Source organism: Musca vetustissima, unplaced genomic scaffold, assembly GCF_032173495.1.
Source record: "Musca vetustissima isolate MV318-11 ecotype Yass unplaced genomic scaffold, APGP_CSIRO_Mvet_v1 utg11186, whole genome shotgun sequence".
In the NCBI taxonomy this organism is placed as follows: Eukaryota; Metazoa; Arthropoda; class Insecta; order Diptera; family Muscidae; genus Musca; species Musca vetustissima.
Window position 1 is genome coordinate 217,282 of NW_026882082.1, and position 27,983 is coordinate 245,264.

At 36.0% G+C, this 27,983-nt stretch overlaps 1 protein-coding gene across 1 annotated transcript; it reads right to left on the reverse strand.

The window, feature by feature from the left end:
* Positions 1-1,820: 1,820 nt before the first annotated feature.
* Positions 1,821-27,517, reverse strand: LOC133328279 (poly [ADP-ribose] polymerase tankyrase). Its single transcript, XM_061536828.1, is given in 9 exon segments — positions 1,821-2,678; positions 2,745-3,291; positions 3,356-3,512; positions 3,584-3,876; positions 4,706-4,863; positions 4,944-6,681; positions 6,758-6,918; positions 7,080-7,862; positions 27,272-27,517. Coding segments are annotated over 9 exon segments (4,656 nt in total). The 5' UTR covers positions 27,456-27,517; the 3' UTR covers positions 1,821-2,043.
* Between the last annotated feature and the right edge of the window lie 466 nt (positions 27,518-27,983).

A 27,983-nucleotide genomic window follows, 5' to 3' on the forward strand; every position in this document is an offset into this window, starting at 1 on the left:
GTATAGCATTGAGTATATAATTACGTGTAATAAGTTTTATTGAAATAGGTTCAGATTTAGATATAGCTCAAATGTATAATTTAAACATATCAGCCGGTATGTTGTGGTCACCTGATATGGTAAATGCAATGATAGTTGTTGTTGTTGTAGCAGCCCTATTGCTTTTACACAATGGGCTGAGGTGGCAGACGTTGGCCGAGTAAGACTCTGGCGTGGAAACGACTGCAATAACAGTGAGTGTTGCTGCTGTATTTAAATATAGCTCCCATATATATTTGCGTTCGATTTTATATAAATGGTGCACCAATGACCCAATTTTTTACTTCTATTTACAGGAAATTTTACATAGCGTACTGAACTGAGTCTGAAATGACGTGTGTTAAGTTTTGTTGAAATCGGCTCTTATTTATATATAGCTTGCATATATGATTTTGTTCGATTTGAGTTAAATGGTGAACCGATTGAAATTTTACATAGCGTATTGAATTGAGCCCAGAATCACATGTGGTAAGTTTTTTTTGTAATCGGTGCGATGTAGATATAGCTTCTATACATATTTTTTTCTTCCGATTTCATGAAATTGTGCTCTGAATACCCAACGTTTGTTCGATTGAGACGAAAATTTGCACAGCGTATCGTCATAAGTCTAAAATGACGTGTGTATATGTTGGCTTTAAATAGGTTCAGATTTAGAAATATCTCCCTTATGTATTGTTCACATATATATTCTTCTATATGATTTCATCTAAATATCCAACATTTGTCCGATTGCGATGCAATTGTGCACATCCTACCAAAATGAGCCTAGAATGACATGTATATATATTTTCATTCGATTTCATATAAATTGGGTACCTAATTAAACATTGTTTGTTGTATTGAGATTTAAATTTGGATAGATTTCAGAATGACATGGGTATGAGTTGATTTAAATTAATCCATATATTTATGTAGAACACATATTTAATTTCGGCCGTATCCATGTCAATGGTTCTCCAAAGCTATGTCGGTTCTATACTATGCTATGTTCGACAGGATATTCTACATTAGAACATGTATAATCGACCCCGTTCGACTTTTGAACATTTCTTGCTGTTTTTTATTTTCCTTGCCCTCTACATCGGAATGGTGACGTATTATATATGTATATAAATAATTCCCGTAACATAATGGTCGGTAATCCAATAATTAAAGTTGTTTTCATTTATAATTTTTTATATAATATTCCAATGTAGTTGTTATGGGGTGATCAAACTATCCAGAATTAGTACGGGTTTCCTTTATAAGTTCAGTTTTCCTTTAATCAAAGCCTCTGCTCTTTTTTCTACACAAATTGCGTAAGGAATTTTTTGCCAACATGAAAAAAGTTTACAGTGATCCAAAGCGTTTATTCTTCAAACAATGTCTTTAATACAACTCTTTAGTGATGAACTTTTTCAAAAAAAAAAATGACAAAATAAAATAAAAATATTATTAAATTCGATATAAATAACTTAAAAATAACTTCGTTCGACCTACAGATACACACCAAAAAATACATCTAAGTACAAATGCTAAGTGTTGATAAAATTAAAAAAAATAAAATCTCATACAAATATGATTTTGTAAAATAAACTAAAAAAGGAAATGAGAACAAAATAAGAATAATAAGGCAATTTAAATAAAAGACATTTGCACGTACATCATCAACATTTGCTGGGGAGGACGAGGAAATATTGGGATAGTACTTTTGAGAGGACAAGGATAAAAAGTTTTATATGAAAATATTGCGAGCGTTTTATCATCTTCTTTTGCTTTTTTTCGTTCGACTATTTCATTCATAATGAGCTTAATTATGAGGAATAGTTGTCGTAAATTTTGCAATAGTTGTATTGTTATTATTAGTTGTTTTTGTAGTAGTAATTGTTGTTTTTTCTGCTTTTGTGGTAATAAAAAAGAGAGATCATTTTTTGTTGTTGTTTCTGGAAGTCTAAGTTTAATTTTTTGTTGCGGCTCCATTTGTAATTGTTGTTGTTGCTTTTGTTCCTGTAATCTTAACCAGCGTCACAACTCATAGGCAATGTTGTTCTGTTCGTCACGCGTCTTGCGCGCCTTAAACGGTGCAGAGAAATGCTCAAAGGCAGTTTCAGGTGTAAACGATGATGTGGAATACGAACGCAAACGACGATGCGGCGTCTTCGACGATGTATGCGGTCCCGAACTGCGTGACCTCTGGTAGGGTGGACGTCCAAAGGAGGTGCTATACAGACCGCTACGATTGCGGGCACTGCTACCGTGCGCTCCACCGCCACCACCCCCTCCTCCAGCACCAAAACAACGCATTGCTGCACAAATCAAATTACACCACGACGACGGTGAGAAATTGTAAAATGGTGGGGCTGATTTGGGCAGCAAGTGTTGTCGGCTATTGTGCAAATAGGGATTGTAGTTGGAACGAAACGAACCGCTGTCACTGCTATTGCCGCTATCAATGCTTGCCTGTAAATTGTTAAAGCGAAAGATGTTGCCATTGTGGGGATAGGGATCGTCGTCCGCCGTGTGAAAGCCATGGTTGTCGGCAGCATTTGAGGACAACGTATCAGTGCGATCAAAATCCCTGTCTATCGACACGGCTGGTGTGATAATCATAAATTGACTATATTTGGTGCGATATGAACGATTCGAGGAGGGTACAATGGCTTTGGAGGTTGAACTACCACCATGGCTTCCCCCACCAGAGGAAGAAGAATAGGAATTTTTATGACCAGATGACATGTGATGTTGATTGGTCGATGAAGCCTGTGATTGTTGCTGCTGCTGTTGATTGGCTGCAATTGAATTCAGCAACGTTTGATTTGTATCCACCGATGAAAACGAAGCTGTCGATGATGTTGGCGATAAATCAGCACCCGATGTTGCGGCATTAAAAAACGATGCCGTATTACCCAAGGCAGCTGTACTGCTTATAATCCCGGCCGTTTGACTTATAAACATACCAGCCGGTGATGGTTGGGTCGTGGTCACCTGATATTGTAACTGCAATGGCAGTGAGTGTTGCTGCTGTATTTTGGCATGTTGCTGTTGCAGAGCAATGCTAGAGGAATGTTGCGGTGGCAAATGCCCGGTGGTGGCATTTGTTGAGTGCTGTACTGGAGCCATAGAAGATTGTATTGACTGTTGCTGTTGCAGGGCTGGCGATGATGTGGTTGGTGTAGAACCGACTGAGGGCATCCATCATCTTGTTTCTTCGGTACCGCTACTGCTGTCCTCAGGTTTTACAATTTTATAGGTTATTAAATATTCTGGATAGGCCTGTATTCAGAAAGAGGAGGATTAAATAAATATCCAAAAAATGGAATACAATATCCACACACACCTGTTCACCTCTATAGACTACATATTCGGCAAAATGTAAACCGCCAGCCGAGGGTCTGCCAATAACGGAATGATGTCCCGGAGGTGCATGAGCCATTTTCATGGCACTATATTGCAGAAATGATTTACCCAATGCTACTCTACACAATAGCAGTTGTCTGTGGGGAAGGAATACACAATAAATTATTAAAAATTTAGGTTCTGTAAAATGTCATTTCTTTCTCCTTACCTTGGACACATATAACACGATTTATCCTTGTGCGATGGACATCCAATACCTCCACCAATACCATAAACATATTGATTACTTTTCGAACTGTGTTCGGCAAAATAGATGCCAGCACCAAACATTCCACCAATATAGGCATGTCGTTCATCAAAGCCCTTCTGGACAATGGCATTGATGAAGGGGCTACCATGGAAGAGCATTCGTTCATTGGCCTGCATTGTGTTCTCTTCGGAAACTTCTTGGCGACGATGGGCATATCGTTCCCATAGTTTGCGATTTTGTACCTTCTGAACCTGCAAAGAGAGTGTAGGAGGGCGGAAAATATGATTAGAATTATTATTGAAATATCAATTACTATCAATAGGGGAATCTCTTGAAAACGTTTTGTCGATTTAAAATATTTCTACTTTTCGGATGATTTCCGAAGTCATAAAGTAGCCTAAAATGTGCTTCAAAAGTTTTATTCAGGCCTTACAAATTTGAAATTTTTAAACAGCATTTAGATCCCTTAAAATATTTTATATTTATACCGGGCACGGCTAAAGTATTTTATCTGTAGAGGACCTTGACAAAATCATCTGTCATTAGGGATTTTTGAAACTACAATCTCGAAAAGGGAATAATTCCAAGGTTATCTTTCTATTGAAAACTTTTAGAAATTATTTAATTCGTCTCTGTAAATAACCTTCCGAAGGCCATTTTTCTCTAGAGAATCCTCAAAATATTTTATAATTATAGAGGGCTTTAATAATTATTTGATTTGTGTTCTTTAGAAGGTATTCTATATGTAGAGGACCTTCGGATGGTCACCTAAATATAATTTATATTCTGAATAACTTCAATTTACATGGGATGTCCAGAAAATTACCTTTAAGATTATTTCTATACACAAAAGTTCATATTTAGATGTTTAAATCGGATTTGAGTCTAAGCTAAATACATTGAGTTTGGTTGCGCCTTAAAACCTTCCCTCGTAGCTAAGGGTGTGCCGATCTAACAATAATTTTCAGAAAAGTCATTGCTTCTATGTCAAGTATTTCAATATTCTCTTGTGATCTTTAAGTAAGGCTTCAATATTTATTGCCTTTGGATTTCCATCCCCTTATCTTCGATACTACTTACTCGTATAATATTATATCGGGTAAAATAACCACCAGCTTGACCATTATCACGATGCTCTCGTATTGTGGCTTGCATTTCCTCTTCAACTGCTAGAAATTCTTTATCATCTGGTAAAAGATCAACTAGCAATGTGCCAGGATTGACATTATTGCCAATACCTAAAAACAAATAACAAAGAAATAGTCAGAATTTAAATTTTAAAACAAATTCAAAAACAAACATTTCCTCATCAACCCACCTGTGGTAGCCCTCAATTGAGCTATGCCCTTCAATATTTTATGCCGGAAACCATATGCCGACACTCCCACCTGTTTCAAATCTTCATGGCCCATCTCCGCCAATATCTCCAATGTGATTTGTTCTCTCTCAAAGAGATCCGTTAAATGTTCTAGCTGCAGACTACTTAAGAAACTGGCAATGTTTGTTATCGATTCAGGATCAGCAACATCTTCACCCAAATCAGTGGAATTTGCTTCGGCACCCTGGGCGGGACTAATACGTGTCGACAGGGGTAGAGGCACAGGAACACTTAGGGTCATTGAGGCACCCGAAGGCAGGGTAACGGTCTCAGTGCTGGGGGATAACACAGTACAGGCGGCCACATTGCTGCCATTTGTTGCCGACAAGCTGTTGGCGGCTGTGGCCGCTGTTGTTGCAGTGACAGGAGCCAGCGGTGTGGAATTGTTGCTCAGCAATGATTGTTGGGAAGCACTTAATGCCGAACTACTTAACGATGTAGCCATGGCATCTTGCAGCAAACATTTCACATCATCAGCTGTGGCTAATTCAATGGGTGTTTGGCCTTCTTGATTTTTCATATAGGGATCAGCTCCGTGGGCCAACAACAACGAACATAGTTGAGTGCGACCCTTCTGGGCTGCTTCATGCAGGGGTGTAAAACCCCATTTGTCGGTAGCATTTACCACAGTCTTGTGTTTGATGAGTAGAGCAGCTATTTCCAAATGGCCATACGAAGAGGCATTGTGCAGAGGTATTAGACCACCCTTATCTTGGGCATTGACATCGGCTCCATTCTCCAAGAGATATTCCGCCACCTCATAATTGTTGTAGCCAGCGGCCAAATGCAAGGGTGTGGAGTTGCGACCTTGAGCATCACGACAATTTATGGTTTCGGGTGTCACCAGCCTTTGTACTCGTGCCAAATTGCCTTTCTTGGCAGCATCCAAAAGGGCTGAGTTGCCTCTAAGCAACTCGGCCACATCATGATCGGATTCTTTGACTAAATCGGCAGGAGTGGCACCATCACGATTCTTTTTCGTGGGGTCTGCACCATGTTTCAGAAGTAATTTGACAATATCATATTTTCCCTTGGCTGCAGCTTCGTGGAGCGGTGTAAATTTCCACAAGTCGGAGACATTGACATTGGCACCAGCCTTGATTAACAATTTTGTAACTTCAAAGTGGCCATATGAACAGGCATTGTGTAGAGGTACCAGACCACCCTTGTCGGCTGCATGTACCTCGGCTCCCTGTTCCAATAGGAATTCCACAACTTGTACACGATTAAAGCCGGCAGCGAAATGCAATGGTGTTGAATGTCTACCGTCTAGGTCACGACAATTCACCGAATGAGGATTGGCCAAGACGATGCGTCGCACCGTATCCAAGTCTCCAGCCTTGGCAGCTTCCAGCAGATGTGTTTCAGTGTCTGGTGGATCTTTGAGAATTTTCAAAACACTATCTGAGGCCAGCTGGGCAGCGGTATAGCCTTCCAATGAGATAATGGAGGTGTCAATATTGTAGGAGAGTAATAAACGCACGGCCTGTTCGTCACGGGCACATTTGTGTAATGCCGTTTGTCCCAGCCCGTCAAGAGCATTGACTTTGGCACCATTTTTCAATAGAGTATCCATAATGTCGTAATGCAGTTGTTCGGCTGCCACATGTAGGGGTGTAAGGAATGCTTTGTTTTTCTCATTCAACAGAGAACCTTTGCGTATAAGTAGCTCCGATATCTGTAAGGGAGCAAAAAGGAAGAAAGGCAGATAATAGATTTTTAAATTATTATAAATTCGCCTTGATTAACATTACCTGTTTCCTTTTGGGATCAATGGACACAGCTGTGGCATGCAGTGGTGTATCTCCGGTATAGGGATGTACAAAGTTCACCGTTTCCGAGGAAAGGAATTTCTTTAACCTTGGTATATTACCCGTTTTGCAAGCATCTAAGACACAATGACCTTTATATTCATCTAGAAAAGGGAAATTTGATATTTTAATTGCCGCTTTATCAGAAATAGTTGGGGACTTTGAATAACGGGGTGGTTATTTTCAAAATACCTACTGGGAATGTGTGAGGCAGAACAAAAGACATCTCCAAATAAATTAGATTGTTTTGATTGCTACTACTTACAGTGAATACGTTCACGCAATTCCCTCGTTGGTGCCGAATCAATTGCCGATTTATTGTGGCAATTGAGTAGCGTCGGATTCGCCCCCTTGCTCAGGAGCAGACTACACACTTCGACACGACTCTTAGAGGCAGCTTCGTGCAACGGCGTAAATGCCCACAAATCATTGGCATTGACATCAGCACCGGCCTTGATCAATAGTTTGGTCACCTCAAAGTGACCATACGAACAGGCATTGTGTAATGGCACCAAACCACCTTTATCTTTAGCATGCACATCCGCTCCATGTGCCAGCAAAATTTCGACTATCGCTATCCGATTGTAACCCGCTGCTAAATGTAAAGGTGTTGAACGTCTACCATCGCTAGCATGACAATTAACATTGAGTGGTGTCAGCAGGGCCAACAGACGTTCCTTGGCCCCGGATCGAGCCGCCTCTAAAAGTTCATCCTTACGATATTCGCCGGTGAGAACGGGCCGTGTATTCTCGTCCGCCAATTCCAGTGGCGTTTTATTTTCCGAATTGCGGATATTCGGATTGGCACCGTGCTGCAACAGAGCTATGCACACATCGACTTTACCCTTGCTGGCAGCTTCATGCAGCGGGGTATAATTCCAATTGTCTGTGGTATTGGGACAGGCTCCGGCTTTCAGTAGCAAACGTACAACTTCGGCATGACCAAAGGAACAGGCATTGTGTAATGGATGTAGGCCACCCTCGTCGCATGCCTGTATGGAAGCACCATTATTGAGAAGAAATTCAACAACCTCTCGGCGACCGTAACCTGAAAACGAAAAAAGCGAAATGAAAACACACACACATACATAAACAAATTAGCATAGAACAGTGAATAACAATGTCAAAAGTCAACAATAACACATTGTGTCAATTTGCGTTTATTTCCTTCCCCCATGGTCCGCCGCCGTTCTCGGTTCGTTTCTTCTAATGTAATTCTTGCTGTTGTTTGTGCCTTTGGTTATTCTTTCTGGGCCAAGTGTTGATTATGAGGGGCTTTGAGAATAATGTGAACGAAGCTGAGAACGGAAAAAAAATCTTTTGTGTGGTATTTTGGGTTCATGGTTAATGGAAAAATAGTTAAAGGTTGTCATTGTGGGCCTATGAAAAATAAAAAAAAAATATCGAAATATCAGTGGTGATATGTGAGCTTGTGCCTAGTAATGGAAATTAAAGCAAATTGGTCATTATTTTCAATATCTATAGCAAAATTTTTAAATCAAATCCCGTTTATAATTAAGTAAAGGATCAAAAATTAAATATTGTCTGTCAAAGACGTAAAATTCCACCTTCAGCTGAACTAACTTTATGACACTCGAGGGCCTCTTTAGGTCGACTTTTAATGATTCTTTATAAAAAAAAAACTTTTAAGGAATATTAGTTAAGGGAAATCTTAAAAAGCCTTTGACGGGTTTTATGGACAGTCCCATTAGAATTATTTTTTTTTCTACCTCAAAAATTATTTTGAGGGTAGAACAAAAAAAAAACTGGTTCTCTTCAGAGAAGTATTTTTAATATTTATTTTTATATTTTAATATTCCACAAAATTCCTTCCTAGTATATCATTATTTTCCAAAAAATACTATGTAGTAATGCTGGAAATGACAAGAATTACAAGTAACGCACACACACACATTAAAACAACGTACATGCCGCATGCAAATATTGAGCACCATGTTCTTCAAAAAAACACAAGAATCATGTTCAGGCATAATTACATATATACGATAATATCTTTATATCCGTATTGTGTGCCTCTGTGTGTGTGTATGTCATTACAAATAAGCCAAGACAAGGTAATACAGGGTCACTTCGTAGCATAATTGAGAGAAATAGTAAATATATAGAACCAAGAGATAAAGGAAATAGTTTTTTGGTGACCTTGCAGCCATAATTGGAATGTTTTTTGAGTGGAACTAAGGATAAGAGGACTTGAAAAAGCATTATCGTAGTATAGGTAGAGATATAAGATTACATTTTTCGAGGAAAAGAATCTATTTAGAATAGATTGCCATACAAAAATAATCAATATTTTCGAAAAAGAAAAATTCTTTGGAAAAGTGAATGACTTGAAGGAAATTTCGATTCCAAATCTCTCTCTAATGATAAAGGATTAGAAAAATACTCTGGAAGGAAAGGAAATCCTTGCTGTTAAAGAATTAGGTTTAATTAAACATTACTTCAATGGTCTTCAAGCTGGTCCCGAGCCACTATTTCATTATCTTAGATGTCAACATAATTTAGGTTGGGTAGAATTCCTTTTTTTTATAGGGAATAGAAAATCGTATCGAACAGTTAGAGGGACGCTATAATCAATGTATCGCATATATTTTTTTCCCACATCTGAAAAATATGTCCGATGGATATCGTTGAATATTGAAGTGACTATGGCTATTATGAAGCATGTGATGAAAAATCGTAATTGAAAATGAAGATATCGTTTTAAAAACGATTTTTTAGATATGGAACTGCAATTAAACCAAAAAAGAGTTTCCAGACAATATTGAGACTGGAATACTATCCAATAAGGCCGCTACAATTTATGTATCGTCCCTCAATGGGATTGTATTAAATAAATAAATTGATGGCAAATATCTGTCAATATTCTTCGATCCGGATTCGATCTTCTCAGATTTGAAGAATATGCTCGCTGGAAAGAAAATAACGTCGAATAAAGAAGTGATCATCGAAACTATGACCTATATGAAAGGATTGTTTTAAGAAATTTGCCAAAAAAAAAAAATATATATTTAAATATGGAACGACTGGATTGATCCCCAAAAGTAACTCTAGTGATTTATATCGATAGTTCTTACAAAAACGATCCAAAAATTTATTATAAAAGTTTGGGTGAAGAAATATTAATGGACGGCCACACATGCGACATTTTATCACCAGTCCTGAGATTAGACGATATAGAAGTTGTTGTTGTTGTTGTTGTAGCAGCCATATTGCTTTTACACAATGGGCTGAGGTGACAGACGTTGGCCGAGTAAGACTCGGGTCGTTTCGGATCGTAGACCCCTCTGTCGTGGAAGTCGATATAGAAGTCGCTATATTCCACAATCTCTAATCTACTATTCAACTATGGAACCTTATTAGGTAGGTTAGGTTAGGGATGTACGGTTGTTAATAAAAACAGTTCACTGGGAGACAATTGTCCATTGTGATCATCCTTGATACCTCAAAGGAGAGGGGAAAAGAGGAGAGAAAGGAAGAGAGGAAAAATAATTGGACTTGGAGAGCCTAAAAGATGATTATTTCAGTCATGTCAGATTTTTGACAAAGACTATGATCTGATTGGGGTCTATTTTGGAGAAGATTAGATTTGAATTTCGTACTTTTCAAACTGTTTATGTATTCTGACACTCAGCGATGGACATCTACAGAGGGTATGATCAATTGTTTCTAGCTTCTCTTCGTCCTCACATAAACTACAGTAATCCTGTCCGTTGAAGTCCCATTTCGAAATGAGGGATCTAATCTTGCAGTGACCTGTTATGATACCCACAATGATTTTGATCTATCTCTCTTATTATGTGATAGCAGCGAAGAAGTTCTTCGGTGAGAGAATTCGGCAACCAGATTCTCCGACCATCTGTTCCCGACTACCTCGCCGTTTTGCCAATGAAATAACCAATAGGTGGTTGCACCAATCTCTCAATCGGAAGTTTGGACAACTGTGAACCCCCTCGAGCAATCTCGTCGGCTATCTCGATCCCTTCTATGTTGCTAAGTCCTGGAACTCAGCATAAATGAACTATCCGTCGTATCATCGTATCAAGAACTGCTTTTGAGTTTATAGTGACTGGTCTCGTATTATCGGCTGTAAGTATTTTGACTATCTCACCCGCTTTCGTGATTGCAAGGATTTCTGCTTGAAAAACGCTACAAAGATTGTTAAGTCGATTAAGATTGTTTGTTGTCGATTTCTCATTCCCTACAGTAAACGCCTGCACCAGTACCTTCCTCCATCTTTGACCCGTCTGTGAAAAATGACAGACCTGGCAGATGTAAGGAGCCACTAGATGGAACCTTATTAAATCTGCAACATCTCAACCTTATTAAATCTGAACACTTTAACCGCTTAACCAAATTTTTCCAACCATCACCAACCTTAAATGAAAGGACCGGGAAGTCTTCGAGTGATGCAGTCATATTTAGTGACTGCACATCCTCAAACCTAACCCAACCTGCGGACGGAAATAATAGATTACTGTGAACCCTTTAAAAGACAACAACAATAGTATATCCAAAAATGATTTTAGCGGAATATTTATATGAAATAACAGGGGAATATTTTATTTTCAAATGAAATGTTATGAAATTTTCTACAACATTATAGGCAAAACATCTTCTTCAATAAAAAAAACCAACAACAATATTTGTAATCTCATAAATATTTTTTTAGCCCATTAATCCAAATACATTTTCAAATTCTAAATCTAAACCGGAACAGATAACTGTACAAAAACCAAAGCAATGGCTTAATGGGTATCTATATTGGCAATACAAAGACTAATTGTGTAACACTTAAGACAACAACTGCGGTTTGGTTAATAAATTTTGGATTTTTAAGTTCCATTCGGTTATTAATAAATGTGAAAAATAAACCAAAAAAAAAAATTGGTAAAGAAGAAGACTACCACAGACCATGTTAACCAATTCAGTTACAATGGTTAATAGTTTTTTTTTTTCTTAAACAATAACAACAATAACTAAGTTAATATATTTCATTGGTATTGGTTACAAGAAGAAAAAATTAAACAATGACGTGACTTGAAATTTATATTCGAAAGGTATTCAATTTTTTTTATTTTTATTTTTTTTTTTTTTTTTTGGAATTTTGTTTTTTTATTGCAATTTTTATTTCACATTGTTATTTATGCAGAAAATTTTTTTGAGAAACCACACTTGTTTAGGTTATTTGAATGGGTGTCAGACGTTCGGGTGGTTTTTTATTTTGCAGACAGACAGGTATTGTTGTTATTGTTTGTTATTCGGTAGTCACTATGACTGAGTTTGAGATGATCCAGTTGTCAATCTTTGGTGGTATGGTTTAAAATGCGAAAGTGCTATATGTGTCACTATAATGAGTTACTGGGTGAAAAGTGTGTTTGTGTGCATTTTTGCGGATATCCCAGAGATATCTTTAACAAAAGATAATATAATCGGAATCATTGGGAAAAGCAAATATAAAAGTGATTAATATGTCAGCAAATTAAGTCATCATAGTTTGTCACACATGATTGTGTTTCCGGAGGTTGGGTCAATACGAAATATTGTTGTATATGTATTATCATTTAGAGAGATTTTTGAAAAAAATCGGACGCCGACAATAAGGAGTCGATTTATATGTTTTCCCACCTACAATAAGAATTGACTTTTTTTTTAAATATCTAAGGTAATGGCTATGGAGTCAAGTCTTTGTTTCTCTTTTAATTTTTTTGAAATTTGTTCCTAACATATTTTTTTGTGAAACATTTCTCAGGATTCCTTATCATCGTCGTGTATACACTATTATTGGTGAGTAGTAGAAAACCTCCAACCATATTATTTTTTTTACACATTTATTATCACTATTTCGTATTGTTTATTTAGTATTTGGCGACATATATCCACAAATAATAATAATGATAAGATATCATCATCACTCATATCGAAATTTGCAGAATTTTCGAAATAGAAAAATAATAAAAAAACAAAGAACTACTTGGGTGGCCTTTACTAAAAGAAAATTAAAGTTCTTTGTTTGAGAGTTTCTTTTTACAATGTGTATTTCACAGAACTTCACAAGGGTATCCCAATAAACCTAAAAGCCTTTTAATAAAATCCTTTTTTAAGAAGACATTTTCAGATTCAGACATTTTTTGGAAGACTTTTTAGTATTTTAGAAGTTTCCTTTCAATATTTCCTAAGAAAACGTTATGTCTTTGTTCGAGCTGGATGAAATTTGGCACAGCTCATTTATTTGGCCCAAGGACGAACACCATATGTATATTTTCGACCGATTTAATGTAAATGGTTCACCAATGTCCCTATATATCTTTCGATTTCCACGAAATTTGGCATAGCGTACTGACATATGTCTAGAATGATGTGTGTAAAATTTCTTGAACATGGGTTAAGATTTAGATATAGCTCCCATAAATATGTTCGGCCAATTTCATGTAAATCGTGTACCAATGTGCCTATATATCTTTCGATTTGCACAAAATTTGGCATAACGTACTGAATTGAGTCTAGCATGATGTGTGTTAAGTTTCGTCAAAATCGGTTCAGATTTAGATATAGCTCCCATATATATTTTCGCCCGATTTAATATAATTGGTGTACCAAAGTTCCTATATATCTTTCGATATGGACGAAATTTGGCAAATTTCTAGAATGATGTGTGTTAAGTTTCGTGAAAATATATATATAACTCTCATATATTTTCGTTCGATTTTCAGTAGGACCCAAAATATGTCCATTCGGAACAAAACATGCTGAAATTAATCTAACATAACCTGTGACAAGTTCCGTTGAAATCGGTTCGTAATTGGATATAGCTTTCTCATCTATTTCCATCCGATTTTTAAGTAAATGGTGCACCAAACTCTTCATGTATTTTCAGAATAGAATGACGTAATCGCGTGTAGAAGTATAGATATAGCCCATATATATTTCCGACATACTTCGTGTCAATTGGACTCCAAATATTCAACGGGTGCCCGATTGATATTTGCTTTAAATCTATGTATATAATTTTGTCCCATTGCAACAAACGACTGACATATTTGTGGATTGACATGGATTTAGATAAAGGATTCTGGATCTGTTAGGATGTACCTTTAAAAAATATACCCATAGTGGTGAAGGGTATCATATAGTCGTAAATTATAGGCCCCGTCCGACTTTACTACTTTCCTTACTGGTTTTTATTGGAAGTTTTTTTTTAAGATTGTTTCAGACTTCTGTAAGAAGGCTTATAGGTCTTCCTCGTTTGAGTCCCATTTAAGATCGGCTATGACCGATCTATAAACATGCCTATTTAGTCCTCTATAGTAAGGCATATGTAGACTTCAATTGAAAGATTTTGGAGATTTTTAGAAAACATATTTTCTTCTTCAATTTTCTAAATATTTGAAGACATGAATATCCCCTTAAATTTACTACGTAACAATATATTTCCCACGTCCTACATATGTGTGTGTGTGAACTTTTTGATTTCGGTTTCTAACAACAAATTTCTTTACTAAATGGAAAATGCATTAATGAGCGTTAATATAATTGTAGCTAGAGAGCGGAGCTGACGCTGACGTGCAGTGTGGTCGGGTCGGTTGGTTGGTGGTCTTGGTGCAGCACCACACCTCTTTTGTTAAGCGACAAAATTCCTTTGATGTTCTCTGCCTATCTGTCGTTCACACATTGGCATGATGGATGGATGAATGAACGGACAGTGAGGCTGACGAACAGTCTGACAAGTGCGCCTAGCGTTTATAATGACTTTAGGAGAACCTTGAATTTTGTTATTAACATTATGTGTAGAATTAATGGTGTTGTAGCAGCTATAATGCACTTTAAATGTTAATGTATGTGTGTCGGATTATTTTGTTGATGGTTATAATAATTAGAAAAAGTGCGGTTGTTATGAATTTTTATACCCTACACAACTATGTTGTCAGGGTATTATAGCTTTGTGCAGCCCCAAATGTTTGTAACGCCGCGAAATATTGGTCCTAGACCCACCTTTAAGTATACCGATCGTCATATCTCGAATAGCTGAGTCGATCTAGACATGTGTGTCCGTCCGTCCGTCCGTCTGTCCATTATAATTTGTAAACACGATACAGGCCACAGTTATGGACCAATCTTCACGAAATTTAGCATGTAGGATGGGTTCTGGCCAATGAAGACCCCTATTGTTTTTGGAAAAGATCGGTTAATATTTAGGGGATGAAATGGACCAAAAACTTTATTTTTGTCGGTTTTTCTGGTCGCTCCAGAGGCCGCAATTATGGCCCAAACACCGTGAATTTTTGCATGGAGAAGGGGATCGGGCCAGAGAATAAGCATGTATGTTTTGATAAAGATCGGTCAATATTTAGCGGGTCAAATGGGCCCTGACTTTTGTGTGAAAAATGACAAAATTTGTATTCTATGGCATATATATTTACTCCTGGAGGATGTAGACCCCAGGAGTTGATAGCATATCCAAGAGGAGTGGTTGGCCTTTAAATTGATACCAAATATAGTGATGTATCTACTCAGATGTGGAAGTTACAGTCAAATATTTACAGGTGCTTACGTATTCAGATATTATTTAGTAACCCATTACCACATTAGAGGGGGAAATATCGCGCTGATGGCTTTGAAATTTTTCATGAAGTTCCAGTTATGGTCAAGAACAACGCCTACAATTTTCGGTGATGATCAGATTAAAATTTTGGGATGAAATGGACCGAAAACTTAATTTTTTGTGTGTTTTCGAGTCGAGTATAATCCGAAAATCACAACACAAACCACCGTGAAGGTAATCTGGGCAAGTAATTAGAAGGACTGTACTGAATATTCGAAAAAAGTAAGGAAGAGTTGTTGTTGACCTCTAGTCGGACAAGAAGGGGCAAATATAACGAAATATTACTCAGACTCGGAATAAACATCCTAAGAAAGTTAGAGTTCGTGGTAGTTGTGTAGGGTATCGTATGGTCGGCCCCGTCCGACTATACTGCTCCGCTCACTGGTTTTAATTATAATTGAAATGTTTAAAGGGGCAAAAATTGGAAAGGGGAAAATCAGAACTAAATGGACATTGGAAACATATTTATTTAGAGGAGAAATATCCAAATACAGATAGGACATATTGTCCCTTTGACACAATATTATAACATATTTCAAATTACAAATGCTATAATAAGACATATAACTGATAATAACACTACTAAATATACCGTCATTCCATCGCTTATGACGTACCAGAAATCTGTATAAACAATTCCATAAATCTCGAATAATTATTCAATGACAATACTATATTGTCAGCAACAAAAACCAACAACAACAAAAAGAAGTAATTGCATTTACCAAAAAAAAAACTAAGCATATAAATTTATTATTAACCACAATGAGTGAGTCATAGCCTGACCAATTGGGTTTTGAGATACCGCTATTACTAACAAAATCTCAATACTTGTTTTTTGTGGTTTAAATTTCATGGTTTAACACTTAACGAAATATCAGAATAAGAAAAATAAAACAACAACAACAACAGTAACAAACAGAAAAAAATATTGGTAATAACACAGAAGCAACAATAAAGATAACAAAACAACAACAATAACAAAAAACAAATCAGTTGAAATGCACATTTTTATTTGAATCCAAGGTCTGTCTATTTTGTCTGTGAACGTGAATGCGAATGTGAGTAACAACAAAGATAGGTCGGTCGATTGGTGGGTCTTGGAATGGTTTCGTTTATCGATGATTTCCCGAAATCTTAAAACCAATATGTGTTTACGATAAGCACACACACATACATATCAATCACATTGTAGCACAATAGGAAAACCAAGAGATCAATCCATAAAAAAGGTGGAAGTAATGAGGAGGGAGGGCGGACAGCAGTTAGTATTCAATACTATATTACATATCGGTACGTCTAATGCCCTTGTAATCTCAATATTCGCCCGTTTCTTTTTTTTGTGAACGATAAAAATACGAGGTTGGTGTGCTAAGAAATGGTTACGAAATTTGAATGTCAACAGAAACATACATTCTCCATCTCCTCCATATGAAATAATACCTTCTATAGAAAATAAAAATAATTTCTTCAGATCTTCCATAAGAAAGAGGAAGTTGTCATTAAGCTCTTATTCATACATAACCTTTATCATATCGTCTATATTAAAAAACCGACTAACTAACCTCAATCCCTACACATGCTATTCTGCAACCTATGCTAAATTTTGTAAATCGATTTAAAGCAACCTTAATACACGCTATTCGGCATGCTGCACTGTTTAAAATTTAATCTCAATCGTACACCTATTGTTTTTTGGGTATACAATTAAAATGAATAGGTCGAAATTATATATTGGATCTATGCAATATTTAAATCTGTACCCATTTCAAGGAAATTTGCCAGAGATTAATTTATATTAACTTCAGTACATTGTGTCAATCGGCCTAGCTATGGGTCTTTAGTGCATCATTTACCTGAAATCAGAGTAAATCGAAGTCTTCTTTATCTAATTTTTTGGAAGAATACCATATTCATCTCTCTTGTACAAGATGAATACCTTCGACAGCTGTTCTAAAGATGATCTTATTCAGCTCGTCTATGGAGAGACCTTCTTTTGCTCCTCTAGGAAAGAAACTCTTCAGTTACGGTGCAGGGAGCTATTAACCCACTACCAGGGGCAATCGTTGTTGAGATCACAAGCAAAGTGGGGATAAGCTTCCGGAGGAACTGCTACTAAATCTTAACCTGACTGATGATGAGCAGGACACCACGGTGATTCCGGCCAAGTCTATACAGTGGGATTGTTGTAGCCTCAACGGAGGAAGCGTAGACCTTGTTGACCGACCAACTTCTAGTCTGACTCCAACAGGTCCTGTGTCGGCACTTGCCGATAATAAACTTCGAATGAAAACTGCGACGGAGGAGATGTCCGGCGATGGTGAATCTATCGAGACTCCAGCAACGGACAGCGGCTCAAAGGTCCGAAATGCCAGAGAAGTATCCGATGCAAATCACTACAAACCTGCCGTATCGTATCTTCACAAACTCGTGGGGCGAGAATTGAATTTGCTTTCGGGAGGCCCATCTCATCAAGGGCAAGATGAGATTCGTAAGGAAGTTCGAGAGAATTTACCCGCATGCCCTCTCTCCTTCCCGAATCTAATTGTTCGATCAAAAATTTCCAAGGAGACCTCTGAATCGAGTAAAGTAGTTGTCTCTGACAAGAGTGCAAAACTGACTTCTGATCCGAAGCCTAGCTCGAAAGTCAAAAGGCAAAGGAAAAGGCTACTGAGCACATCCCGACACAAACTGTCATCCTTAAAGGTAATCAGCGTGTGGAGGGATCTGTCTCAAAGCCCAATTCTACGCCAAGCGACAAAGGTGAAGCGGTTGTTGGTAAAGCTTTGAGTGGATCTACCAGAGAAAAAGCCTATTACTGAGAAGGCATCAATCTCAGAGTAAGCCCAATGACAGACCGACCACGGTAGATGCTGACGAAGACTTTCAATTGTTTTGAGAATGGATGAGGATTCCCCCACTCAAAAGGCATATAAAAGAGAGTATAGTGATCGTTCACGCAGAAGAGGAAGGCCACAAATCTGATGGAAAGATAAAGTACAAGACAAAATCTCGGAAAATGGTCTTTCAAATTGGATGAGATGCGCACAAGAACGAAGCGCTTGGAAATTTTAATTTTTTAAGCTCGTCTTGTGGAAAGACCGTTCCATAACAAGCCAGCTAAGTAAGTAAGTCCATAAAAATATCTGCCATTAATATTAATTATCATACCCCTGCTCATAAGATTACAACAATAATTTCAAGGCCCAAGGCATATTTCTTTGTCGGTGAAACATACAAAAAAGAAATAAAACATGAACCACAAAATTTTTATATATGTACATACATACGAATATATTATGTTTTGTTAATAACTTAAAAAAGAATACATAGATATGACAGCAAAAATTATAACAATAGCCTAAACGAACGAATAAAAGAAGGTGTCCAAAGAAGGGTGAGGGGTACACAACACGACATAGGAAACCAACAAATTTGTTGTTGTTGGCTAGCATTTCGATGTAATCGTCATTTCTGTCAAAAACTTGAAGAGGAGGGGGAGGAGGTTGTAACTAACCTTGATGCGTTTGATTGTCGCAACAATAATAACAACAAATCCCACATTATTTCCATGGTCCAAGATTTCACATTCATGTGACTGAAAAGGGTTACCCTAATTTAGGGTTGGAGGAGAGATAGAACATCTTCTTCTGATTCTTCTTCTCTTCAAGAATATAATCTATGTTTGTGATATGTGTTAGAAAAATCGTTTCCAGATAACCACGACCCTTTTGCTGCTGCGTCTTGAATTGTGAAGTGGAAATTGTGTCAAACCTCATCATCATCAGCAGCAACTGAAGAAGTACGAAGAAGAGGGTGCGAAATAGAGGCAGAGTAGCAGTGTGCCATAAAATGAACAACAAATTCATGCTCTACATAGTTTTTGTTGAAGTTGAATGCCATTCTAAATAATTGTATCCAAATGAAATGACATTTAATGTTCAGAGAAGAAGAAGACGACGACAATAACTAAAAATGGGAGGAGTAGAAGAAGAACATCATGAAATTAAGACAGCCAAAGTAATGATTTAATGATAGGGTAATTAAAATCAAAAAAATAAAACAGCAGAGGAAAAAGAATAAGGAGACGAAGTTGTAGCGGAAGAAGGCCCTTTTTTGGTGAAGTGCTAAGAATTATACAAACAGCTTTTTTTGTTTCCTTTACCCAAAAAACAATAATTTCCATTTACCGCTACAGGTGTTTGGGATCCAAGAGATGTTGACAATGAAAGTTTTTGACTTTCCCCCGCTCACTTAAAGTGTGGTGTATTTGTTGTTGTTTTCATTTCCCTTATTTAATTACTGCGCATGTGTACGTATGCATGCATGCATGCGTATTGTCATTTAAATGTTAACCTACAAAACATCTGAAGTAAAGACAGCCGGTAGGTCGGTGTCGATGTACAAGAGATTTGTAGAGGGGAAAAAACACGACGGGCACGTACCTATCATTAGCGTATTTCATTTTTGATAGTTGTTGTTATTGTCTTACCTTCTAATTTGTTAAGTTTTAACAAAATAGGGATGCCAAATTAGATTTTTTAGAGATTATTTTTTACTTCTGTAGACTTATTTTTTCTTAAGTTATTCTACAGAGAGGCCTTGTGGCCATATAGAATAAACTTTCTATTTGTTCTACTGAAAATTAAGATTTTTTTTAAACTGACTTTGGACTCCATTTTCAGATAAATGGCATCTAGCTTTGTAGAATAAAACAACATCTAATAATAGATATAAGTTTTTAAGTCCTACTTCGTTTTTCCTTTCAGATTTTCTATATGAGAATAACACATGAGATTCATTCAAATATTCCTCAGTACGAGTCTTTTTCTAAAAATTCCTTATTTTCTCTGAAGACTATTTTTTCTATAAAAAAACTTCCTCATTTTGTCTGAGGACTGTTTTTTCTATAGAACAAAATCCTCAGTTCGTCTGAGGACCCTTTTTTATAGAAAAAATTCCTCAGTTCGTCTGAGGACTCTTTTTTTATAGAAAAAATTCCTCAGTTCGTCTAAGTACTCTTTTTTTCTATAGAAAAAAATCCACAGTATGTCTATAAAGAAAATCGCCCTCAGCAAAAATTTATAAGTAAATTAATTGGTATTTAAGTGATTGTATTATTTCTGGTTTCTTACCGCCAAAAAGTCTTACACACAATAAATCAAGAGACCATTCGCATAGCTCACTCTGAAGGCATAACTAAGTATATGAACAATAATTGAAAAATTTGTTGCCAATAAAAAGTGAAATTTTATTTTGTGATTATTATTTCGTTAAAAAGGCTAATAACAACAATTCACTCGAAAAAAATGCGCTTTTATCATTAAGCAGAATTGTACGATATTTTATGAGTCAGTTGTGGCTGCTACCTTGAATTGGTCATTTATTATTATATTTTTGTAAACAAATGGTAACTGAACGATTATGAAATTCAATATCTATGGGATTTAGCACTGCTGCTCTTAAAACAAAGATAATGATAAGATTTCCAAAACTAAAACAAACAATAATTTTGATCATTAACGTCCGACGATAACAATCACCATTTGAAAACGATAAAAATATATATTTCTCTTTTTTTCTATTAGTCAATGGCCTTTTAATTGTTTCTTATCGCCATGGCTAGTTTTCATTTACAAAAGAAAAAACATTGAAGCAGGTTTTTAATGGAATTCATATGTTGGTTGGTTTTGACAGAAGCCAAATCTTATTTCACTAATGATGTAAATATTTGTTTTTTTAGAGAATCCACATACACACGTTTTTCTCTGAGTGTAAAAAAATCTGAAAACCCAAAACTAAACCACAACAATTGGTGATTGTGTTTTGGCATGTTCATGCTATTCACATGTCATGAATGAATAATAATCACAATTACAGTAGCTGTAATGCACATTATGTTCATATATACAACACACACACTCACATATATACAAGCCATCATTTACACTGCGTAATTATTTCATCTAAATATTCGAGAAAAGCCGAACATGCCCACCAAAATATATTTTCCTCTTAACCCATTTCCCACTCCATAATGTTTGATCCGTTATCTTACATTTCATTTTCTATTCAAATGAAACGCAGTAATGCAAGTCACCTGGTTTCCTTCTCACACCCCCATACCACATCCCATATACATACACACACACTCACATAACAACTTTCCCTGCAACAGGTGAGTCTCAAAAAAATTAAACAACCTACCTACCGTTAATTTTTTCTTGCATGACCGCAAAATCAAAAAAAAAAACCAAACGCATTCAGAATGCGTAAATAAAATCAAAATTAATTAAATTTATTTTTTTTTATATTTGGGGATGTGTTAGTGGGTAAGTGTTCGAGTTTGAAGTACGTGAATTGGTTGGAATCAAACACATTTTATTACAATTTCAAACCAATTTACTTTCATACAAAAAAATCCTCAGACAACTGAGGAATTTTATTTCTATAGAAAAGAGTCCTCAGAAATACTGAGAAATTGTTTTCTATAGAAAAAAAAGTTCAAAAAGAGTTTTCCAAAAAAAAAAAAATTTTTGTCTGCCCTAAAATTTAAGTAATTTTTAAAATATTTATGCATTTCCATAAATCCCATGAACACATAATCATTTGTTGCTTCACATTTATTCAGCAGTTTGTAGCTGCTTAAAGCCATTCGAATACATATACCGAAATAAATTGAAAAAGGACGAACGAAAGCAAAAAAGACAATAACAACATCCATTAAACTAGGTCAAAGTCAATAGGATTTCCAGGGAAAAACTAGAAAAAACGGAGGCTGACAATATCAACAATTTGCCATTGTCATTAGGAGAAGAAGAAGAAAAAAACAAAAATAATAATAGCTCATACCGGGAAATTAGGAAAACCCACCTCATCTAATATCTCCAAAGACACATAGACAAGCTTTAATAACATCTGTGGATTTCGTTTGTGTAAAAATAATAGGAAAACACAAACACACAAACATATTTATAATAGTTGTTTTTCAAAACAGTAGAGAATCCTACATTCCACCATAGGAATAGATGTAGACTCTTTGTTTTTACGCCACATTACTTATCTCAACAACAACAAAAGCAACAGCAGCGGCAGCAGCAACAATTTGTCCTTTTAAAGGCCATTCAACGGGCCACGAACATGGAACACAACAGCAGCAAGATAGTAATGGCAGTAACATTTCAAAATAACCGAGAAGAAAGAACAACAAAAAGAAACAACCTTGCAGGGATAGTGGCAACACCTACCCATCCCTCTCCCTCACCACCAATTGTTTTACAAATGTATCGTGAAGGAGTGCTGGTTGATGGATTGCTTTGCACATCATTCATATTTCTTATTGCTGGAGGTGGTAGGCACCCAGGCAGAGGATCCATTATTGGAACAACTGCAAATTCAGTTCTGCCCAAAGCTATTTTTTCCTCGCTGCTCACCATTGCACGTTATATTGCTCATTCGTTCGAGAAAAAGAGGTCAGTACAGATTTTTTCCATGACCTTGAAATACTGAGACAGAAAAGCAAACAATTTGTGAGGGTGATTCGTTAATTGCACAAAGAGTTCAAGGAGGGGGAATTTTTTTCTATAGGAAAACACCTAAACAAATTTATTTTTCTATAGAAAAAAGTCTTTACAACAACTCAGGACTCCTATAGAGTCCTCAAAGAAGTGACGATTTTTTTCCATAGAAAAAAAACAGGAAACTAAGAAATTCTCAGGAAACTAAGAAATTTTTCTATAGAAAAAAGAGTCAACCTAAAAATGAGGAATTTTTTTATAGAAAAATAGTCCTCAGAAATTTGTTCTATGGATAAAAGAGTCCTCAGAGGAGATGTGAATTTTTTTCGATAGAAAAAAGAGTCCTCAGAGAACTGTGTATTTTATCCTGTAGAAAAAAGAGTCAAGAGAGTACTGAGGATTTTTTCTATAAAAAAGTCATCAGAGATACGCAGGATTTTTTCTATAGAAAAAATACTCAGTTTTTGATGACTAATTTTTCTGTAGAAAAAAATCCTCAGTTCTGTGAGGACTTTTCTATAGAAACAATTCTCTTTTTTCTATAGAAAAGAATTTCTCAGTACTACTCTGGACACCTTATTTCTATAGAAAAAAATCATCAGTACCTCTGAGGCCCTTTTTATTGAAAAAGTATCCTCAGTATTTCCGAGGACACTTTTTTCTATAGAAAAAAGTATCCTCAGTACCTCTGAGGACTCTTTTTTCTATAGAAAAAATTCCTCATTATCTCTGAGGACTCTTTTTTTATAGAAAAAATCCTCAGTACCTCTTAGGACGTTTTTTATAGAAAAAATCCTCAGTAACTCTGATGACTCCTTTTTCTATAGAAAAAATTCCTCAGTACCTCTGAGGACTCTTTTTTCTATAGAAAAAATTCCTCAGTAACTCTGAGGACTCTTTTTTCTATAGAAAATTATACTATAAAAAATTCTATAAAAAAATTCTTCAGTATTTCTGAGGACTCTTTTCTATAGAATTTTTTTATAAAAAAAAAATCTGTCTTTTTTGTATAGAAAAAAATCCCCAATACGTCTGAGATCTCTTTTTTCTATAAAAAATCCTTCAATACTTCTGAGAACTCTTTTTTTCTAAAGATAAAAAACTCTTTTTACTAGAGAACAAATTAAATTAATCCGTTTTTGTGACTATTTTCTGTAGAAAAAAATTTTTCTGGGGACCTCATTTTCTATAGGAAAGAAATCTTTTTATAAAAAAATTAACACTTTTTATTTAAAAACGCATCCTTAGGTATCCATTTTAACATTTTTTAATATAAAATATTTCTCTATTGGTTGTCAGAAGAGAACAACAGGACTCAAAACCTTCCAACACCTCCCTCATGTAAATGCTTCTGACGTATTTATTAAAAGCAACAATTGTTGCTCAAATGCGATTTTTAGCAATGATGAAGATATGACCAACAACAACAACAATTTGCGTAGATGTTTCAAGTCTGCCTTCATGACTAATTTAAAACTTTCCGGAAGATATAGCAGGAAATCTCTGACAACCAAGGCACACAAACAGATGAAGAAAGGACAGGAGGAAAATAGATGCTGACTTCGGAGACCTCCACCAACCAGCCAAAGCCAGTCCAATGAATATTATCAATGACAAAAAGCTACAACAACAAAAAAGCAAGTAAATCTGGGTCAACTTTGTTACAACAACAACAACGTGATACACAACATCGTCATGCATTACAACGACAACAATTCAATGATTTTGATGCAACTACAATTTGGTACTAAAAAGCATAACAAAGCAACAAGAACACCAACAATAGACTTAATCAACAATAAGGTCTGCTCTGATGGCGATGGTTACAAGTTGTTTGAGTAACAGCTTCGTTTGCCGAAATATAAAAAAAAACATAAACAGAACAGATCAGAGCTGCAATGGAACACTGTCGTCATAAAACGTGATGACGACGACGATGTTGCTTGCTTTTCATCGTCATCATCGTCCCATAGTCCACCACCCAGCCTAGGCGAGCAGGCAAGCATCAAAGGTAGGTCTAGGTACTACTAATAAAGACATGTCTCTTTTGGTGCCACCAATTGAGACACCTCTGTGAACCATGAACTAATTTTCTGTTGTGGTGCGGTTTTTTTTCGAAGTTTGAAATGACGTAGCCAACAAGCCAAAGTAGGTAACAAATGCCAGTATGTCTGTGTGTGTGCACGTACATGGTTCAATTGGTTCGATTTTGGTCACACATTATTTCTCTTGATTGGTTTAAAAAAATTATTAGGTGAGGGGAGTGGGGATATTTATTTGAAGTTCTTAGCTTGAAAAGCTTAAGCATTCCACAAAGATACAAAATACTCTAGAAAGAATAATTTGAGACCAAAGAACTCTTTTCTATGGAAAAGATCCCCAGTTCTCTGAGCACTTTTTTCATAACAAAAAATTCCTCAGTTCTCTGAGAACTCCTCAATTCCTCTGAGGACTCCTCAGTACGTCTGAGGACTCTTTTTTTCTATAGAGAAAAATTCCTCAGTATAACTGAGGACTCTTTTTTCTATAAAAAAATTCATCAGTAACCCTGAGGACTCTTTTTTTCTATAGAAAAAAGTTTTTTCTCTTTTTCTATAGAAAAAGAAGTTTTTTCTCTTTTTTTATAGGAAAAAAATCCTCAGTATGTCTGAGGACTCTTTTTTCTATAGAAAAAATTCCTCAGTAAGTCTGAGGACTCTTTTTTCTGTAGAAAAAATTCCTCAGTAAGTCTGAGGACTCTTTTTTCTATAGAAAAAATTTCCTCAGTAAGTCTGAGGACTCTATTTTTCTATAGAAAAATAGAAAAATTCTTTTTCTATAGAAAAAATCCTCAATTCCTCTGAGGACTCCTCAGTACGTCTGAGGACTCTTTTTTTCTATAGAGAAAAATTCCTCAGTATAACTGAGGACTCTTTTTTCTATAAAAAAATTCATCAGTAAAAAAGAAAAAAGTTTTTTTCTTTTTCTATAGAAAAAGAAGTTTTTTCTCTTTTTTTATAGGAAAAAAATCCTCAGTATGTCTGAGGACTCTTTTTTCTATAGAAAAAATTCCTCAGTAAGTCTGAGGACTCTTTTTTCTGTAGAAAAAATTCCTCAGTAAGTCTGAGGACTCTTTTTTCTATAGAAAAAATTTCCTCAGTAAGTCTGAGGACTCTATTTTTCTATAGAAAAAAATTCCTCAGTAAGTCTGAAGACTCTTTTTTCTGTAGAAAAAAATTCCACAGTATGTCTGAGGATTTTTTTTTTTATTTTTGCAAAATTAGCCTTAGTTCTCGGATGACTCTTTTTTCTTTAGAAAGTAATTCATCAGTTCTCTTAGGACTCTTTTTTTATAAGACCAAATTCCACAGTTCTCAGAGGACTCCTTTTTCTATAGAAACATTTTTTTTCTATATAAAAGAAGTCTATCGTTATTTTCAAATTAAATTTCTAGAATTTCAACAACGAAGTTGCTTCCCCATCGTTCTCGAAAATAATGCCCAAGCGATAAAACAAAATATCTAGAAAATAAATTGAGTTATCATCAAAACAAGTCCCTCCCCTTCCATCTTCCTCTTCCCTCCTACTTTATTATCATGAAAAACTAAGATTACCTTGAAAAATTAAAAACAAAACAAACGAGGCAAAAACAATTTGACCTTGCATCAATGGTGCTGTTTGTTGTCAGCTACATACTAGGCGTGGTCTTGACCAAGTCCAAAGGATTTTAAAACTTAAAATTAAAAAAAAAATATTTTTGTTTATAATAATAAATTGTTTCAGATTATCACAGTTTTGAAATATAAAAACAAACCGAAACAAAAAATCACAACAAGGACGCAAGGTGGATGGATGGATGGTAGAGAATAAACTGCAATAGTTTTTGCAAAGTGAATCTGGCTCAAGGACATTTTGAGATGATGATAAAAGGAAGAAGAAGAATATATACCAGCAACAACAACAACAGCACCATCGACCACGACGCAGCTTTAAGCCATGACAACAACACTGGCACTGTCATGAATTGCATAAAGGCAAGGATAAAATAGAAAAACACACGCGCATAACTAGAAACCAACACCCCTCCACCTCCCTTTTTCGTGCACCTGCCCCTGCTACAAACACATAAAATGCAACGCATAATGATGAGTGGTGCAGCAGCAGTAGTAGCAGCGAATGCCAACAAAGGTGACTTTATTGCCAAGTGCTGTTGCAGCAGCATCCGCGTAAATGGCAAGGACTTTTACTCTATGTTTGCATTTACGCAGAAGGGTTTGGTAGGATGGATGGTTGGATGGCTGGATATTCCCTTGGTTGCAACCAGTTCATAGCCATACTCACCTGCTGCAAAGTGTAGTGGTGTCGATTTGCGTCCTGCCGTATCACGAGCATTAACTGTCTGTGATGTTATCAGCTTCTTAACTTTGGCAATATCGCCCGTTTTGCAGGCCTCGAACAGCTCACGTAATGGATCATTGATGACCGCATCCAGGTTAACATTTATAGCTCGGCTGCGGCTGGTCATGGTATTGAATCCAACATTAAATCCACCAATAATTGTTTGCAAGTTGATGTTTTACAGCTGGTGAGGGGGTGAGGGCCACCACCAGACCAGACACTCTTTTTTGTTTTTTCTTTTTTTTTTGCGTTACGTTTTGTTAGTTATATTTCGTTTGACTGACTGGCTTGCTGGGCAGAGAAAACAAAAACAATACACGAAAAATTATACTTTTCTTCTTTTTTGTGGTTTTTTATTTTGCTCAATAATAATTTTCTTTTTCTTTCGTCAGGGTTTTCCTTAGCAGCCCTTTTGCTTTGATATTACTTCTTTTCACAACAAGGGCGTTTTCAAACAAAAAAAAATTCCCTTGAATATTTTTCTCATTGGTTTTTTTCCTTCTTATTTAGATTTCCACACAATATATTTCCAAGATTTTATTTTGCACACTTATTTTTTTTCTTCTACTTTTGATAGGCCCCACAAAAATTGCACTTGTTTTTTCGATTTTTTCTTTTCTTCAGCTCAGCTTTGCCCTTCCTTTTTCACCAAATT